The sequence below is a fragment of the Neltuma alba genome, unplaced genomic scaffold (genome assembly GCF_004799145.2).
Source record: "Neltuma alba isolate B1F8T4 unplaced genomic scaffold, ASM479914v2 tig00005686_pilon, whole genome shotgun sequence".
Classification (NCBI taxonomy): Eukaryota; Viridiplantae; Streptophyta; class Magnoliopsida; order Fabales; family Fabaceae; genus Neltuma; species Neltuma alba.
In genome coordinates, this window is record NW_021634198.1 from 14,206 (window position 1) to 30,458 (window position 16,253).

Genomic DNA, 16,253 nt, shown 5'->3' on the forward strand with positions numbered 1-16,253 from the left:
ATGCAAGATATTCACTTTTCAAATTTATATTTTTTAATAAATTTAATTTAATATATATAATTTTAGGATGGACTATGGTTCCTAAAATTTCAAGTTATTTCAGGGAAGGAAATGACCATTCTAGAATTATTGATTGCCAAAAAAAAAATCACGTCCCTTTATTTTTTTGGGGATCAGCTTGTCCCTAATTATTACATTTGAGAATAGCATTATTGCCCTTTGGGACGCATTGACATAGATAGACATGGACATATAAAGCAATGGGGTTTTCATTTTTGGGATTGTATACATTGCATAATAATTAGCTATCACTAAAATACTGCTATATATATGTATATTCATTGCATGGAAAAGTAGGGTTACACCAAACCCTTCACAAACTACAAACAGGGAAATAGAGACCCGGCAACAAGAAGATTAAAACAACTTAACTTTGAAAGAACAGCACAGAAACAAGAGAGCTAAAGATGTATCCCCTCTGATCTTATATATAAGCAGCAATTTCTTTATATAGAGCTGGTCTTAGATCTCATATAACTAATGTTTTTTAGGTCTAAAATTTTAAGCTACTCTTTTTAGTTTTACTCTTGTTAAATACATGTTTTTGCATTGATTATTATGCATTCTCTTTCGTTTACTCTTTTCATAAGTAAGTGTTTATTTAAAATACAAATTCATTTCTAACACAACTAGTAGTATTATTTTTAATTAATTTTAATTAATATTTTATTTTACATAATTTAGTTAGTTATTACTTTTATATATGACCGGTGGAGTACTATGATTAATAGGAAGCATTAGAAGTCTCCGTACTTTTTTTTTTTTTACAATAATTCTCTTTTATTATAAATATTTCTATTTGAGGTATTATTAGACATTAAATATAGACACATTTTTAAGTAAAAATTTAAACCTTAATTCATCATTTCATGAAAAATTAGTTTCATTTGTTAGATCCCATTCTATTGATTAGTAGTCCTTTTACTCATGCACTGAGCCAGACTAGTGTTTCTCTTATCTTTTTTGTAATAATTAAAAAAAGAAAAAGAAAAAGAGGAACCATCGTTTGAGGTTCAATATTCTTTCGAATTTTTATAAGAAATAAATAAATTTTTCACAAAAATTAAGAATACAATTAAGATTAATAATATTTTTAATTTTTTATTCAAATATTCTTATTAATTAGTTCTTTCTTCGTCCCTTCTTGTAAGAGATACAATAGAACTTCTTTTTGCCCCAGAATAATATATCATATTCTTTTCCGTAGTCAGACCATTTTATCTTTAGCCCCTTGGTTTTTTTTCCAGAAAATATTAATTAATTATAGTGTGAAAGCAACTCTTTATTAAATGAAAAGAGGCGAAAATGAAATGTTGGCATACTTTTATAACTTATTAATTGAACAACTACCTTTTTATTTGTGTGCATAAAGCGGTTGAAGATATTTTATAAAAAGAGATGGGGAAATATTTAACATGGTGATTGTGTATTTAATTATGCTAACTTCTTTTTCTGGCATTTAATTATGCTAGCATTTCTCTTTAAAAAAAAAAGACTCTCATTCAATTTTTATAAAGAGATTTAGAGCAGAGAATATAATATAAGAATCATACGGAAAACGTTCAATTTTAGTTCAATCCTCAATTGGTGAAAGATCCAATTTCCTGCAAGAATTATTGAGTAACAACAACAGAAGTTGGGTAAATTTAGCGGAATAAATCAGTACCTTATAATATGATGAATTAATATTTAAATTTTTATTTAAAAAATAACCACATTTAATGCCCAATAACTTTTTGAATAAAATTAACTTTAATAAAAAGATACTTGTGCTTTTTTTTTTTAAAGGAAAAAAAAGCATCATGGCTACTCAAATCCTGGGAGAGAAAATGAGAAGGAAATGAAGACATTATTTTGCAAATATATCATTAAGGCAGACCCAAAAAATATAATTATACATTTTCAGTTGATTTAGTCTCACGAAGTTATTTTTTGAGAAATTAGTTTATAAATTGTGTTGACTTTTTATTTACAAGAAAATTGAAATGATTTTTTAATTAAGCATATATGTTATTTAATGTTAAAAGTCACAGACATGTATATTTATTTAAGTTTGGATTTAAGAGATGCATGAAGGACAAGTTTGGAGAAATAATTAAAAAAAATTAGAAAAGTAAATTACGTCAATTTTGATTATCAATTGTGTCACTTTCCTGGGGTTTAAGTAAGTCGAAACCCAACTTCGCAGAAATTATTATACTTCTCTTCTCTTAAAGCAGCACATAATTATTAAATTGGTCTTAATTTTAAATATAAAATATATTTTTCATATTTATTAATTTTTTTAAATTATTCTTATTGATATCCCATCATGAGAGATATTAAAGAAAATGATTATAGTGTTTTAAAAAAACATGTCATATTTTTTATAATTAATTAATTTACCTAACTTTTTTAGTCTAATCAAATTAATTAAATAAGTCTTATATTAGTAAGTGGAGGAGTTTTTTCTAACAGAATCATCAATACTAATTTAATTACTTCCCAAACAAATTGGCATCCCCCAATCAAGCAACTTCCTCCATTTTATAAGATTCTTCTGGAGTAAATTATGCAGGTTAATAAAACTTATTAAATAGTTGGGGGAAAAAAACAATAAAACGAAATATTCAGTATATTTTGAAAATACCTATTTTAACCTCTCCCCGTTTGCAAAACTACGTCTTTGATTTCGAATTTCCGATTTTGCAATTTTTTTTTAAATTTTTTTTCTTTTGGACGTTTTCTCTTCATCATCTGTTTTTTTTTCCCCCGTTAAGTGAAAAAAGTTGAAGGCATAGGGCACGCACATCAGAAACCGTTTTCCAGGTTAAGGGATTTATAAAATGAAACTTGGTTACCAGGGATTGGCAGTCTCATTCCTCAGTCTTCATTTTTTTGGTTTCAAGACTTTGATTTTTCAAATTCAAGCTTCAACGCAGGCGGACCCTTCCCCATCTCTTCCCTTGTCTCTAACATTTGTATTTCTCCGAACCTTCCTCTTCGTCAACAATATTTATTATCTTTCTCCTATTCCCTTCCAAGTCACTCTTGATTCTGCGTTTCCCATCCAAATCGTCCCCATTAAGAAAACCATTTAATTCCCATTCATTACTAATACCTCCGAATCACACCCCCAGCTCCTCTAACCTTTTCACTAACTTTCTCAGCTTCTATTCATTATCCTCACATCATTATAATAACGTTCTCGTCTTCACTTCTTAAGCGGCTTCTTTGTTATAGTTTTTTAGCTATGGAGTTTTTCACCAAAACCTGCGCCGTCAAGCTTCGCAGCCATCTTGACAAGTACCTTGTGGCTGACCATGATCGTGAGAAGGTCCGGCAGAGCAGAAACGGGTCGTCTGGGAGGTCCAGATGGGTTGTGGAACTAGTGGAAGGGAAGAGCCACCTTGTGCGTCTTAAGAGCTGTCATGGTCGGTACCTGACGCCGACGGACGACCCTTTTCTGTTGGGTATGACCGGAGAGAGAGTTGTTCAGAGCGATTTCGAAGTGGATTCGGATTGGAAGTTCGAGTGGGAGCCGATACGAGACGGATTTCAGGTGAGGCTCAAGAGTTGGTGCGGGAAGTACTTGAGGGGGAACGGAGGGACGCCGCCGTGGAGGAACTCCGTCACGCATGATGAACCGCACGGCTTCTCGGCGACGAGGAATTGGGTTCTGTGGGATGTGGAGGCCGTGGAATTGCCGGAGGCGCTCAACTATTCGTTTTCAGAGAGTGTGGTGTCGTCCTCCGTTTCAGAGGAGAATTTAGGTTCGGACCCGTCGTCGCCGATGTCGGTTTTCTCCTTGAGTTCCTCGCCGAGACGGAATTCTAAGTTACAGGTATGTGTCCTAACTTTGATTTGATATTACTTTCTGGGACAAGATATGATTGTCATGTTAATTTGCTTAAACGGAGTTGATTTTGGAGCTGAATTGGTATAAATGAATTGAATTAAACTGAAATCACTGTTCCGTGTTGACATTAAAACTAAAGATTCTGGAAATTAAATCATAGTGCGTAATTGACTAATTGGAAAATGAAAAGGAAGTCTTGCATATAAATTAAGAGGGCGTTTGGAAACTGTGAAAGGTGTTTTTTAAGAGCATTTTTTCATAAATCGAGATAAACTCCCTTACATATTTATTTTATATATTATAAAATTATTTCTAAAACCCTAGTTTGACATGAAAACGTACTAATCAACTTTGGCTTCATGAAATAGATCATTACTTTTCAACATAGTCCTTATATTCCATCCAACCCTAAATATTGAGTTAACTAAAAGTTTAGTTTTATTTTAAATTAAATAACACTTCAATCTATTTTGTATTTTAAGTTTATAATTTTTTAAAACTATATCTATTGATTGTCATATTGAAGAGTTTCTATGAAGTTATAATGTACTAAACAATTTGTCACACTGGCATGGGAAATGCCATGGTTATCGTGGCTTTGATAAACTACAACTACGCAGTTTTTGGTCATGACCTTTTTTTTTACCCTGTCTCTTTTTGCGTCAATATGTTTATTTTGCTGATTTCAATATCATAATGATAATTATATTGGTCATTCTTTTAAAACTCTGGTCATCCATCTTTTTTTTTTTTTGCCAACTGGTCATCCATCTTTTAAACTTGGTGTGATGTGGGAACATATCATAGTTAGCAAATCTATAAGTTGCATTATTTAGAAGCTATATAAATGATTTATTTATTAAATTTCGTACGATAATACAGTGTTAGAAGCTTTAAATTTTAATCCAAATAAAATTTTAAAATGGAATATTTATAAAACACATTGAAAGTAGAATAAAGATGAGGAAAAGTGAAAGGAAAAGAAATAGCGTGCACATTATTGTTGCTTGTGCCATTAATCTTTAACTTTAAGACGCGTTAACTCTAGAAATTCAAATTGTTCAAACTTTGCGCAGTTTAACTTAGTTTAAATCAGTAATGTATAAGATAAATACATGAAAAGAGTTTATAGACATGAATAATTTTATTATTTAATCATTAAAATTTAATACACATGGATAAACATATCTTAAAAAAATAAGATATGATGAGAAAAATAAATTTAATATGAACACAGGAGATATAAAGTTTATATTAAGAACCAAATCACAACCTTAAATGAAAATTATACTCTTTTGGTCTTTAATATATGACGTAATTGTTGAGTTGGTTTTTTATCATAAATATAACAATTATTTTTTATTTTATTTATTTTTTTAAAAAATTATTTCTGTTGATATTCTCTCAATCATAATCAAACAGAAGAGGAAGAAATGATATTAATGAGATAACTATAATATTTTAGAAAAAATATACTATATTCTATAAATAAACTAACTTACTCAATTTAATTAAATTAATTAAATAGATATTATATTAAAAGATATAAGAGTCATTTATGGCCGCTACAACTTTGTGACAAATGACAATGATGGGAGTAAAAGTTTGCTTGAGGATTTGGGGCTGGGGAATTAAAGTCCCAAGGGGGCTTGCTTGGAATCCTTTTTATTGATAAGATCGCATTTGGATTGGCTTTCTCTTGTTGCATCATGCCTCCTTCGTGAACATGCCCTGCCACCTCACTTCTTTTACATCTTTTTCTAATTACTTGTTTTCTTTTTAATTATTGGTTTATCATAAGGATTGTATCATCTTTAATATTCGTTGGTAAAAGACAAAAAAAATATCATTTTTTTACTGTATATCGATATCTTTTTATAAAAAATAATTTTATTTGAGGTACTTTTATATGTTAAATATGTGCGTCTCTTTTCGTGCAAATTAAGAAATCCGTTGGTAGGAGAAAAAAAAAAAAGTATCATCTTTAATATTCATGTTTTCTCGAATCTCAGTTTCAGACTTTTAGTTAGCATCGGCCTCCTTTGTCTCGTGTGGGTCCCATGCCTCACAACTACTTCCCCTTTAATCATCATTCTCATTTTGCATTTCCTGTCTGCTAGTCCTCATCCTGCCTTCCCTTTCTTATTTTATAAGAAACACAAAAACATCAAATAAATGACGCACTACTAAATATTACAATTTTTTGGAGTATATTTATAAATTGATTTATTACGTATACTACATCGCGTGCAAATAAAAATATATCATTCTCATGAAAAAACAACTTCATTCAGTATTTAAATTTATTGGGTTAAGTTACATTATTATGTGAATAAACATATAAAATATTTAATTCCACGCTCTTGTTTACCAATGAAAAATAAAAAAAAAATAGAAATCAATCAATCAATTCATTTACAATTATTACTTTATTAGATAACAACTTCGGCCAACTATGACCGGCACCGCGTCTTCCTCAACCCCACTCATCATAATAAGCACCGAACCGTGTCATGCACAGTGACCCAGTTTGGCTGGCGCTGACTGGATACCAGCCAGCGCACGCTTCCTTTTACCCGTCTCAAACAACATTGCTCACGCACCTTGTTTCTTCCCCCGCTTATATATATGCATATAAACAATCCAATCCGATTCTCATCTTGAAATTCTGAATCTACTATCTCCAGCTTCAACGACACTCTTGTTTCTGCCATCTTTGAATTGCAGATAAGTTCCAACAAGTTCAGGTGGGCCATGGACTTCTTCCACAACGCTAAGGCGGTGCGCCTCCGCAGCCACCACGAAAAGTACCTCCTCGCCGATGAGGATGAGGAGTCCGTCGCCCAAGATCGAAACGGATCATCCAAGACAGCCCGATGGATCGTTGAGTACGTCCCCGGCTACGACAATATCATTCGCCTCAAGAGCATCTACGGCAAGTACCTCACCGCCTCCAACCAGCCCTTCTTGTTGGGTATGACGGGTCGCAAGGTCCTTCAGACTCTGCCACGAAGGCTCGATTCCTCCGTCGAGTGGGAACCCGTGAGAGACGGATCTCGGGTCAAGCTAAAGACCCGATATGGCCACTATCTCAGAGCCAATGGCGGCTTGCCGCCTTGGAGGAACTCCGTGACTCACGATATCCCCCATAGGACCTCCACACAGGATTGGATCTTGTGGGATGTCGACGTCCTCGAGATTCATGTTCAGAAACCGGCGCCTCCGCCGGTGCCCCATTCCGATTCTCTGGACTTCGAATCCAACACCCCATCGGCTCGATCGACCAAAGCTGCGAACTTTTCCAGACAAGAGGTATGACTCGCGAGATTCGTCTAGCTCCTTATGAGGGTATGGTAATGGTTCGATCTAAATGATGAAATTTTTGTGTTCTGCAGTCTACTGATTCGAATGTGGGTTCGCCGCCGAAGATGGAGGGACGAACTATATACTACCATGTTGCTGAGGATAATGGGGATGTGGATGATGAAGGCGTGCAGGGTTATTCTTTAATTTTTAAAGGAAGTGGTGTTGGTGAATTGACTCGTAAGGTTGAGGAAGAGACAGGGCTAGAGGGGATCATTGTGTGTACTCGCAGTCCTTTGAATGGAAAGCTTTACCCTCTTCGCTTGCAGCTTCCTCCAAACAATGTTACGATGCAGGTGGTTTTGGTTCTGCCATCGTCCCAAGGTCAGCTTTTTCTCTTTTGTCTAGTGTTCTTGATTCTGCGGAAACTGGCTTCTACTAGTATCTAACTTTAACATACATCTCATATTTTCGCTCTGATATTTATAGAACTAGAAAACTTTTGGCTTAAACTGTTAGCTTAGGCTTATGTTCTGCAAGTTGATAGCCGGGATGTAAAAGATGTTGCAACTCTAGCTTTTACTGAACATGTGATGCCAACAATATGAGCTTTCTTCTTCTTCTTCCTGTTCTGGTGGGGTTTATAATTTCTGTATGCTTAATCGTTGGCCTAATACGTGCATTCCTTTTGTTATGCTGTTTCAGTGGCAAAAGATTTTGAGGAACAAGGTCTACTGTGAGATGCCTGGCTGGAGAATGTTGCAATTTTGAATCTTTTCATAAAAAGGCTTTGTACATATTCAGATTTTATGTAAAAACGTTTAGGATTATGTTGGGGGAGTTCTTCTTCTGCGTTCTTTGCATTTGTAAGCTGAACGCATAAACTTCAAATCAAGGAGGCACTTCTAAAGCCGCCATTGTGAAGGGTTTATAATTACCTCATAACAGCAAATATCGGTTCCATTAATGGTTTTCCTGTGGCTTGTAGACCATTATATGATGGTTACATGAAGATTCAGAGAGTTTTTGGCGGAAGGTGGTTTTGTAATTTTTTTCCCTGTGCCTTATGCTTTATTCAATTTATTTGTAAGATAACCAATGCCAGATGTTTTTTGTTAGATATGTAAAATTTACCTTTTATTTGAATTGGTACTCACTTTCTTCATAGCCTTATTTTTTTGGACTGAAATAAGAACTTTTATGAATATTGTTTTCCAAAATAATTTATTTTTCACGAACCATTCATACAATACACGGAGTAAAAAAGACAATGAAATAAAAAGGTTATCTTTTAATATAAAATATTGTGAATTATGAAAAAAAGCACTAACAGAACAGGGGCACCGTTGGAATGAGCATAAAATCTCTCTTTTCCTTCATAAATCACAGCAACGAGGCAGAAAGCTTCTCCTTCCTTTTCCGGGGGCCGCATTGGATGGGACGAAAAGGGCATCTGGATATTATAATGGAAAATTGCTAAACTCGCCCTTCTTGTGCTTTGTAGTTTGTGCTCAGCGGCCGACCCCCCGATTACAGTATTTGTTTCACGGAGACAAAAAGGCTTTCCATCACGTGGAGAGCTTTTGATTGATTCGTAAAAAAATAATACTCCTCCTCCAGTTCTAAATATATAACTTTTTTTTATAATATATTGTATAAGATTTTTTTTATAGTACAAATTATATTATAAAAAAATTCTATATTTAAAACCGGAATAGTATAATCCGAATTCCGAAGGACAATAGGTGCTACTCGCTACTGTATATTTTTATAAGCTCTAATTAATTATTTTATGTAATTTAAAAAAGTTAATAAAATTATTTTGTAATAAAATTCTAAAATGACTCTCAATAAAAGTAATAAATTGAAGAAATTTGATTATCTAGTTAAAATGTCAAAAAAATAATGTTTTAAACAAAACAAAGAATCAAGCGTATAAAGGAATTAAAACAAATAATCTCTCCCTCCTTTTTCTTCTTCTCCTCTACTCATTACGCGTCCATAAAAAATAAATTCAAACTATAAAAATTTCACATGTACAATTCACAGCTCTAGATTTACAGCAGACTAATAATAATAGTTTTACAAGATACTAAATCTTAACTATTGAATTTTAATCCAATAGCAAGATGGTGAAGAGAAGAAAATGAAGAGAGAGAGAGAGAGAGACGTCCACATCCGATAAGTAACCCATAATCAACCAAAAAAACGAAGGAGCCAATATAAACAAATAACTTCTATATAGCAACACGCCAAATTGTGCCGTGCCGTTAGTGAATTCTATTTTACTCAATAATAATTTAGACGAAGTTCCCAAGTTCGTTCAGCTATACACGCCTCTTCTAGATGGTACAAGCTAAAACAGAAGCATCATTCACCAATAATCTTTACAAGAACAGGTTCCATCTTTGAAGTGATGGAACCGAACACGATCTCTTACAATGATCTCCACATTATAAATTCTGGAGACCAATTTGGTCACCTTGTGGCAATCATTGCAGACTCTAAGATTCTTAAATATTCTTATGGGCACACCCGGTTTTGAGTTCAATAGCCCAAAAGCTATGGCCAATCTCTCGCTGTGCAGCCTCAACGTACTCTGTTTTCCATCACCAATCTCATCAACCATAGTTGCTCCAGAATAATCAGGTGAATACCCAATTGATTTTAGCTTCTCATCAATCACATTCAGAAACTTGTATATATCTTTACTTTGGGGATGAGTCGTGTCCCCTGCGAAAAATTCATGAGTCACACCATCTATTTCTACCAAACTACATCCAGGCTCTTTAATCACACCCTTATCAGTCATCAGTTTTCTAAGTGACCCTACATCATTCCATCTTCTAGCGGAAGCATACACTTTGGAAAGAAGTACATAAACCCCACTGCCAACACTTCCTTCTGACTCAAAAATCTGCTTAGCCATTTCTTCACTTAGCTCAACACTTGTTTGTTGCTTGCAGCATGCATCCAACAGACTTCTCCATATGACAGCATCAGGTTTCATCGGCATTTCTGAAACCAAGTTCAGAGCTTCTTCTATGCGTCCACCTCGAGCGAGAAGATCAGCAAGACAACCATAGTGCTCTAATCGTGGTTCTATATCGTATTCTTTAATCATCCTGTCAAAATACTCAAGTCCTTCGATAACTTTACCACTATGATTACAGGCACTCAATACACTGACAAAAGTAATAGAGTTGGGTGAAACTGTCTGAGTTTTTACCATACGGTTAAAGCAATCCAATGCTGCCTCAGCTTTGCCATGCATGGCAAGACCTAAAATCATCGAATTCCATGAATTTACATCTTTATCAGGCATGCTTTCAAAGACTTGTTCAGCTATTTCTAGGGACCCACATCTACAGTACATATCCACCAAGCAAGAGTTAATCAAAACATCATCAGCCATATTTATCTCAGACTTCTTCAAAATATAGGCATGAGCCCACAGACCTAGAGACAGAGCACCTAAACCAGCACAAGCACTAATAACACTCTGCATTGTATAGTTATCAGGTTCAAATGCACTTTGCATCTGAAGGAAAAACTTCAGGGCAGTGTCAAATTCACCAACCCTCACATAGGAATCAATTAGTACATTCCAAGAAACCTTACTTCTCTGGAACATTTTATCAAACACTATCTGCGCTAAGTCTAGGTTACCACACGACGCATAGAAATGAATCAAACTATTACAAATATGAATATCAGACTCAAGACCAAGCTTCAAAATGTGGCCGTGCATTTGTTTCCCTTCAAAAAAATAAAACAGATACGCACAGGCCTTTAAAACAAACGGGTATGTATGTTTATCTGGAATAACACTCTCGTCTTCCATCATCGCTCTGTACAGCTCCATGGTGCGATCTTTAAAGTGGGTGCTTCGAGCGTAGGCTCTAATGAGAGTGTTCCACATGAAGGAATTGGGGTTCTGAAAGTGATTGAAAACTCGAGTGGCGTAGTGAAGATCAGCAAGAGACGCGAAGTGGAGAATTCTGCTATATAGGAAGAGGAATTGTGGGTGGCTGCTGGGGATGGAACGCAGCGTTTGAGAGTGAATTTGCTCCAGCAGAGCCATATCAATGGAAGAAGGTCCCTTTAACAATTGAAGAAGACGAGGGAGGCTGCTGTGCCTAAGCGATTCCCCACCACGTTTGACGTTGTTTGGGTAGATAACGGTTCCTGTTGAGATTGTCACAGCCATTGTCAGAACCCAGAAATATCTTAGCCCAATCAAAGAACAAAAGGTGGCCACACACATATATCCGGGAGAAAAACTGTTTTTTTCATATATTAATATTCAAAAAAACATATTTAACTTTCTTCGTGGATCCGAGTATCGGACAGACAGATTTGAGAACGGTATTTGATTAGAGTAAAGAAGGCTTCAGATTTCCTATTTTAGTTTCTGTGGGCTTAATTAAAGCATAATTTTCATCGATTTTTTCCTCAGTAATTGTTCGATAAAATTTCGATTGCATTTTTTTTCGAATTAATATAATGTTTAGTTCTTCAAATTTGTTTTTATTTGATTTTGGTTCCTCAAGTTTTGAACCATGGGTTTTGATTCCTTAAGAGGCAAAATAGCTAAAGTTTTTATTGAATTATAAAAACTGATATTATATTATAAATTAAAAAAAAACTTGAGGAACCAAAATCAAAGTGAATGAACAAAATTTGTATTAACCCATTTTTTCCCTAGAAATAGGATTTTCTTTATAAAATAAACAAAATAGTTGCCAACGATTACACATAATTTTGGAGGCAATAAACACAAAAGTATATATAGATGCGAAAGGATTTACATAATTAATCAATATAAATATAAAACTTGTAACAAACGTTGTTTGAAATTGGATCCTCCTCAAATTCTCTCCCAACACTTTTTTCCATACATAATTTGCATCAATAATCGTTCTATCTAAACAAAATGATCTCTTACATTAGAAAATTAATGGAAGAAGTTCAAATTGGCTATTTTCTCCCAAAAAACTGGATCAAGATAACAAAGAGAAACTTGTTAATGGTGCCACTATGCGATCTATTTTCTATTAATGAGACTTAGTTTTATGGTCATTCAAGTGTTTCCTCTAATACTTCATTGGGCTGAAGAAAATTAATTATTAAAGTCCACAAGTTTAAATGAAGTATATACTATCTCTGGTACTTGATACAAGAGCTAATTGATTAATTTAAGTAAATTAAAAAAATTAGTTAAGTTAGTTATCTGTCATAAATATGTGTTATTGACTTTTATAATATATCATTAATAATCATGTATATTAGCTAAAACTATCATTTGATGAAATCTTTATCATGTAGAACTACTATATAACCTATACTAAAAAAATGGATAAATATCATAGACAAAATGAATTGAAATATTATATTTAGGATTAAATCAAATGTCAGACTAGCTTTTATATTAACTACTGAAGTGGTAGTTAGATATATGAAATTTCTGCTGGAATAGATTCTCTGGGCACCCTCCTAGCCTGTCTCCATGGATACTTCAGCCCATACCACCATATAGATGCAAATTGATGGGGACAGACTCAGGATTAAAATATTTGAGGAGGTGAAAATTAGAAGAAATTTATAGTGGTAAATTGAATTAAGATTAATAAAAATATTAATTTTCACCATTATTAAATATTAGTACTTTAATCTGGTGTAACTTAATTTGAGAATAAAATAAATAGTATAGACACATAATAATATCAAACTTGTTTTACATCACGAGAATTAAGTCCTGCGTGGTATCTACTTAATTTCGGAGAGAATGTCTTTTCCAAAAGCATACTTGAACAATAATATATATTATTGATATTGATATGAAATCACACAATAATGTGTGTGTGTGTGTGTACGAATTGCCCAAATATATAATTTAATTTCACTACTTAATTTTGTTTGTATATACTGATTTCATTTGCAGCTTCCAGTCTTAGTGAAATCCCTCTGATAGTTGTTAAAGGAGGACTACATGAAACTTGGAAGATGTGAAACTCAAGAATAATATAATCAACAAGTGAACATATTATGACTCATTTAATTTTTTGGTTTATGTGTAATAATGTACGTAGTATGAGTTAATGAACTAATATGAACGATAAGGTATCAGATTCAAATTAATTGGTGTCCTTCTAGACACTACTCCTTAGCAGACACCGCAGGAGCATCCCGTGGACTATTAAATGGGCTGGTTTATGTTGACCCCGTCAAACAATACTTAGCTTCACTTGCCAGTTATACAACTAAATGAGTAGTTGACTCACCTAACTTGCTAAATAAAATGACATTAAAGAAAACAGCTGACAGCAAATATTACTTCCAGTCCTAATTATAAGAGCCAGTTGACTAATTTGAGGAGATTAAGAAAGTAAGTTAAGTTAGTTATTTGTCATAAATAACTATTGTCTTTCCTAAAATATCCTCACTAATCAAGTGTATTAATTAGAACTATAGTTATTAGAAGGATTATCTTGAAAAAAATTAAGTAAATATGAAAGATAAAATAGATTGAGGTCTTATATTTAGGATCAAAATAAAAGTCAAATAGAGTCTTATATTAAAGACCGGAGTTAGTATATGATAAAAGCAAGGATTAAAAGGTTAAATAACTGGCTAGTTATTTTGTTCAAATTGACAAATATATGAAAGATCGGGTATCATCATATTCAAATTAGTTGGTCTTCTTCAAGACATAGCCGAGCATATCGTAGATTATTAGACGCGTGGTTTTTGTTGACCCCATCAAGCAATACTTCGCTTCATGTACTAGCTAATCAACGAGTAGTTGATTCACCTAACTTTGATTTCTAATAAATTTTATGAAAGAAAAAGAGCTGGCAGCAAATATGTGTGTGCGCGCGCGTGTGTGTGTGAGAGAGAGAGAGAGAGAGATAGAACAAGCTAGGATCAGAAGATTAAATAACTAGATATATATTATTGGGTATGTGACTCTTAAACCACACATTTAATTATAATTCGTGCAATTAATATGTGCAGAAAGACACAAGTAAACTTTGAAAGGGATGAAAATTGAAGGAGGAAGATACAAAAGAAACATACCTATATACAGTTGTTCTGGGACTATTGGAGCCCGATGATGGCTCATTACGTTGTTCCCTGTCGTTAAGTACCAACCTCTCATTCTCCTTCCGCCACAAAACATGCCGTAGATTGCCCAGTATAGTACCACTGCATTATTCAATCTCAGATCAAACTCACTAAGCATCACTTAAAGGTGCTCATAATTTTTATGTATTTATAGCTATTTAAATCAGATGCCAAAATTTTCAAAGGTGCTTTAATTCTTAAGAAGATCAACATACGCACCGAGTTGAAAGGCATATATTAGGAAAGAACTCTTGATGTGTAACGTCCGGTGAGTCGCCGGAATTAGGGTCGTCGGAGGGATTCTGAGATGCAAGGCTGGCCCTTTGCAGTTGACTTGCAATCTGGATCTCCCCCACGATACAGCGGCTCATTGACTCCAGTTTTCTCATGACTTCAATCGCTATTTCCTCCACAAGCTCGGCTTCGCTTCTATACAAAGAAGAGCCAGCAGATGGAGACAGTTTTTGAGCTCTTCAGAATTCGATCGAGTCTCTATCATCTGATCATCTCTTAAAATTCATGCTTACTACAATTCGTCATTTCATGAATCTAGAGACGATCCGACTATAGAGATCTCCATAAACAAACTCTACAAACAACAGTATCTTTGCTTGAAAAACATTCATTTTGATCTCTAAGAGGACGTATTTATACTAAAACAACCGATCAGAAAAAGAGAAATTAATCAACCAGTTGTGTGTAGTGCTAATAATAATTACCTAGAACCTGAGCACTCCCAGCCAGAGAGATTGGCTGCTTCTGTCATGGCTGTCGTCCATTGCTGCACTGTGTCGTTGTTAGCCTTAAACAACTTCTTATGTCGTTTAAAAGCAGTTTCATAAGTGCCTCGCTGATGTCGCACATCAGAAGGACGGACTTTATAGAATATGGGAATCACATGTTGTCCCCTGGTTCTCTTGCATTCCATTATCTTGGTGAGTTCATCCAAAGTCCACCTCGAGTCAGCATACCTTTCTGAGAATACGAGGAGTAAGATCTTGGATTGCTTGATGGCTACCAAAAGCGTGGAAGAAATCTCATTCCCTCTCTCTAGATCGCAATCCATGTAGGTTCTGATACCGTGCCTTGTAAAAGCCGCACGGAGATGGCTTACAAAACCGTTGCGAGTGTCTTCGCCTCTAAAACTGATAAAAACATGGTGACTGGGGCAGGGGCTGGGGTTGGTTGAGGAAGTCTGAGAAGAGGTAGATGATGAAGCTATTGATGGTGACCATGATTTCATCAAGCGGCTGTCATCTTCAGATCTGTAGCTGTTAACAGACAGGCGATGAGCATTTTCTTTGGTACTGGGGCTGGGAGCGAGGGGGGAACACTGGGAAGATGAGGATGAAGAAGATGGTGCTGCTGATGGTGATAATTTCGTACGAACGTCCTCCCCGGAAACGATGAAGGCATCATGAGCGATGAATTCTCTGGTACTAGGACTGGGGATGGCGGAGTAATACTGGGAATCATCATCATATGAAGATGAAGACGAAGACGAAGACGATGAGGCTAATGAGGCTGAAGAGCTCATGTGGGTAAATCTTGCTATAATTAACAATTCGCTATCAGTTCATCTTCAAGGTTGTTTTCTTCGGAGCGTTTTGCAGCCGCAATTGACGCAAAAGCAAAATTCATTGGACGCTTAGTTGCTGAGATGCCCTTGGGTTTATTCTATTTTATTCTGGCTGGGGAGATGGGGTACTTGCTGTTTATTCTTGGCGATTTCCCGGAAAATGGAAGTAAATTTCAGAGCGCAGCAAGATTGCAGAATGTTGCTTTAAAAAGATGACGCGTCATCTATGACCATAGAGCATCTCGCATTGAAGAGGTCGATGGATCAATTGGAGGATTCCAAAGAGCGTGGTTTAATTAATTTCCACGTATATTTAAGGTTGATGAATAATATTGAAATTTAATA

The 16,253-nt window shown here is 34.7% G+C and overlaps 3 protein-coding genes across 3 annotated transcripts; 1 reads left to right on the forward strand and 2 right to left on the reverse strand.

Annotated features, from left to right (window-relative positions):
- The first annotated feature begins 2,955 nt into the window (after positions 1-2,955).
- On the forward strand, positions 2,956-8,347 carry LOC114748360 (uncharacterized). Its single transcript, XM_028936735.1, has 4 exons — positions 2,956-3,883; positions 6,626-7,210; positions 7,294-7,585; positions 7,907-8,347. The coding sequence occupies exons 1-4, from the start codon at positions 3,293-3,295 to the stop codon at positions 7,939-7,941; spliced, it is 1,503 nt and encodes a 500-aa protein (XP_028792568.1). The 5' UTR covers positions 2,956-3,292; the 3' UTR covers positions 7,942-8,347.
- Positions 8,348-9,424: 1,077 nt separating this feature from the next.
- On the reverse strand, positions 9,425-14,626 carry LOC114748327 (pentatricopeptide repeat-containing protein At1g59720, chloroplastic/mitochondrial-like). Its single transcript, XM_028936686.1, has 3 exons — positions 14,549-14,626; positions 14,282-14,410; positions 9,425-11,389 (listed from the first exon to the last, which is right to left on the reverse strand). Exons 2-3 carry the CDS (start codon positions 14,382-14,384, stop codon positions 9,576-9,578), a joined length of 1,917 nt encoding a protein of 638 aa, XP_028792519.1. The 5' UTR covers positions 14,385-14,410; positions 14,549-14,626; the 3' UTR covers positions 9,425-9,575.
- Positions 14,627-14,674: 48 nt separating this feature from the next.
- Positions 14,675-15,938, reverse strand: LOC114748328 (TMV resistance protein N-like). Its single transcript, XM_028936687.1, has 2 exons — positions 15,049-15,938; positions 14,675-14,918 (listed from the first exon to the last, which is right to left on the reverse strand). The coding sequence occupies exons 1-2, from the start codon at positions 15,864-15,866 to the stop codon at positions 14,894-14,896; spliced, it is 843 nt and encodes a 280-aa protein (XP_028792520.1). The 5' UTR covers positions 15,867-15,938; the 3' UTR covers positions 14,675-14,893.
- Between the last annotated feature and the right edge of the window lie 315 nt (positions 15,939-16,253).

Excerpts from the sequence above, each read along its gene's own strand:
- LOC114748327 (XM_028936686.1), bottom strand. The coding sequence starts at position 14,384 with ATGTTTTGTGGCGGAAGGAGAATGAGAGGTTGGTACTTAACGACAGGG. Across the intron at positions 11,390-14,281 it reads CCCAGAACAACTGTATATAG|GAACCGTTATCTACCCAAAC; the intron begins GTATGTTTCTTT and ends CAATCTCAACAG.
- LOC114748360 (XM_028936735.1), top strand. The coding sequence starts at position 3,293 with ATGGAGTTTTTCACCAAAACCTGCGCCGTCAAGCTTCGCAGCCATCTT. Across the intron at positions 7,211-7,293 it reads CGAACTTTTCCAGACAAGAG|TCTACTGATTCGAATGTGGG; the intron begins GTATGACTCGCG and ends TGTGTTCTGCAG. Across the intron at positions 7,586-7,906 it reads GGTTCTGCCATCGTCCCAAG|TGGCAAAAGATTTTGAGGAA; the intron begins GTCAGCTTTTTC and ends ATGCTGTTTCAG.
- LOC114748328 (XM_028936687.1), bottom strand. The coding sequence starts at position 15,866 with ATGAGCTCTTCAGCCTCATTAGCCTCATCGTCTTCGTCTTCGTCTTCA. Across the intron at positions 14,919-15,048 it reads TGGGAGTGCTCAGGTTCTAG|AGTTTGTTTATGGAGATCTC; the intron begins GTAATTATTATT and ends TGTTGTTTGTAG.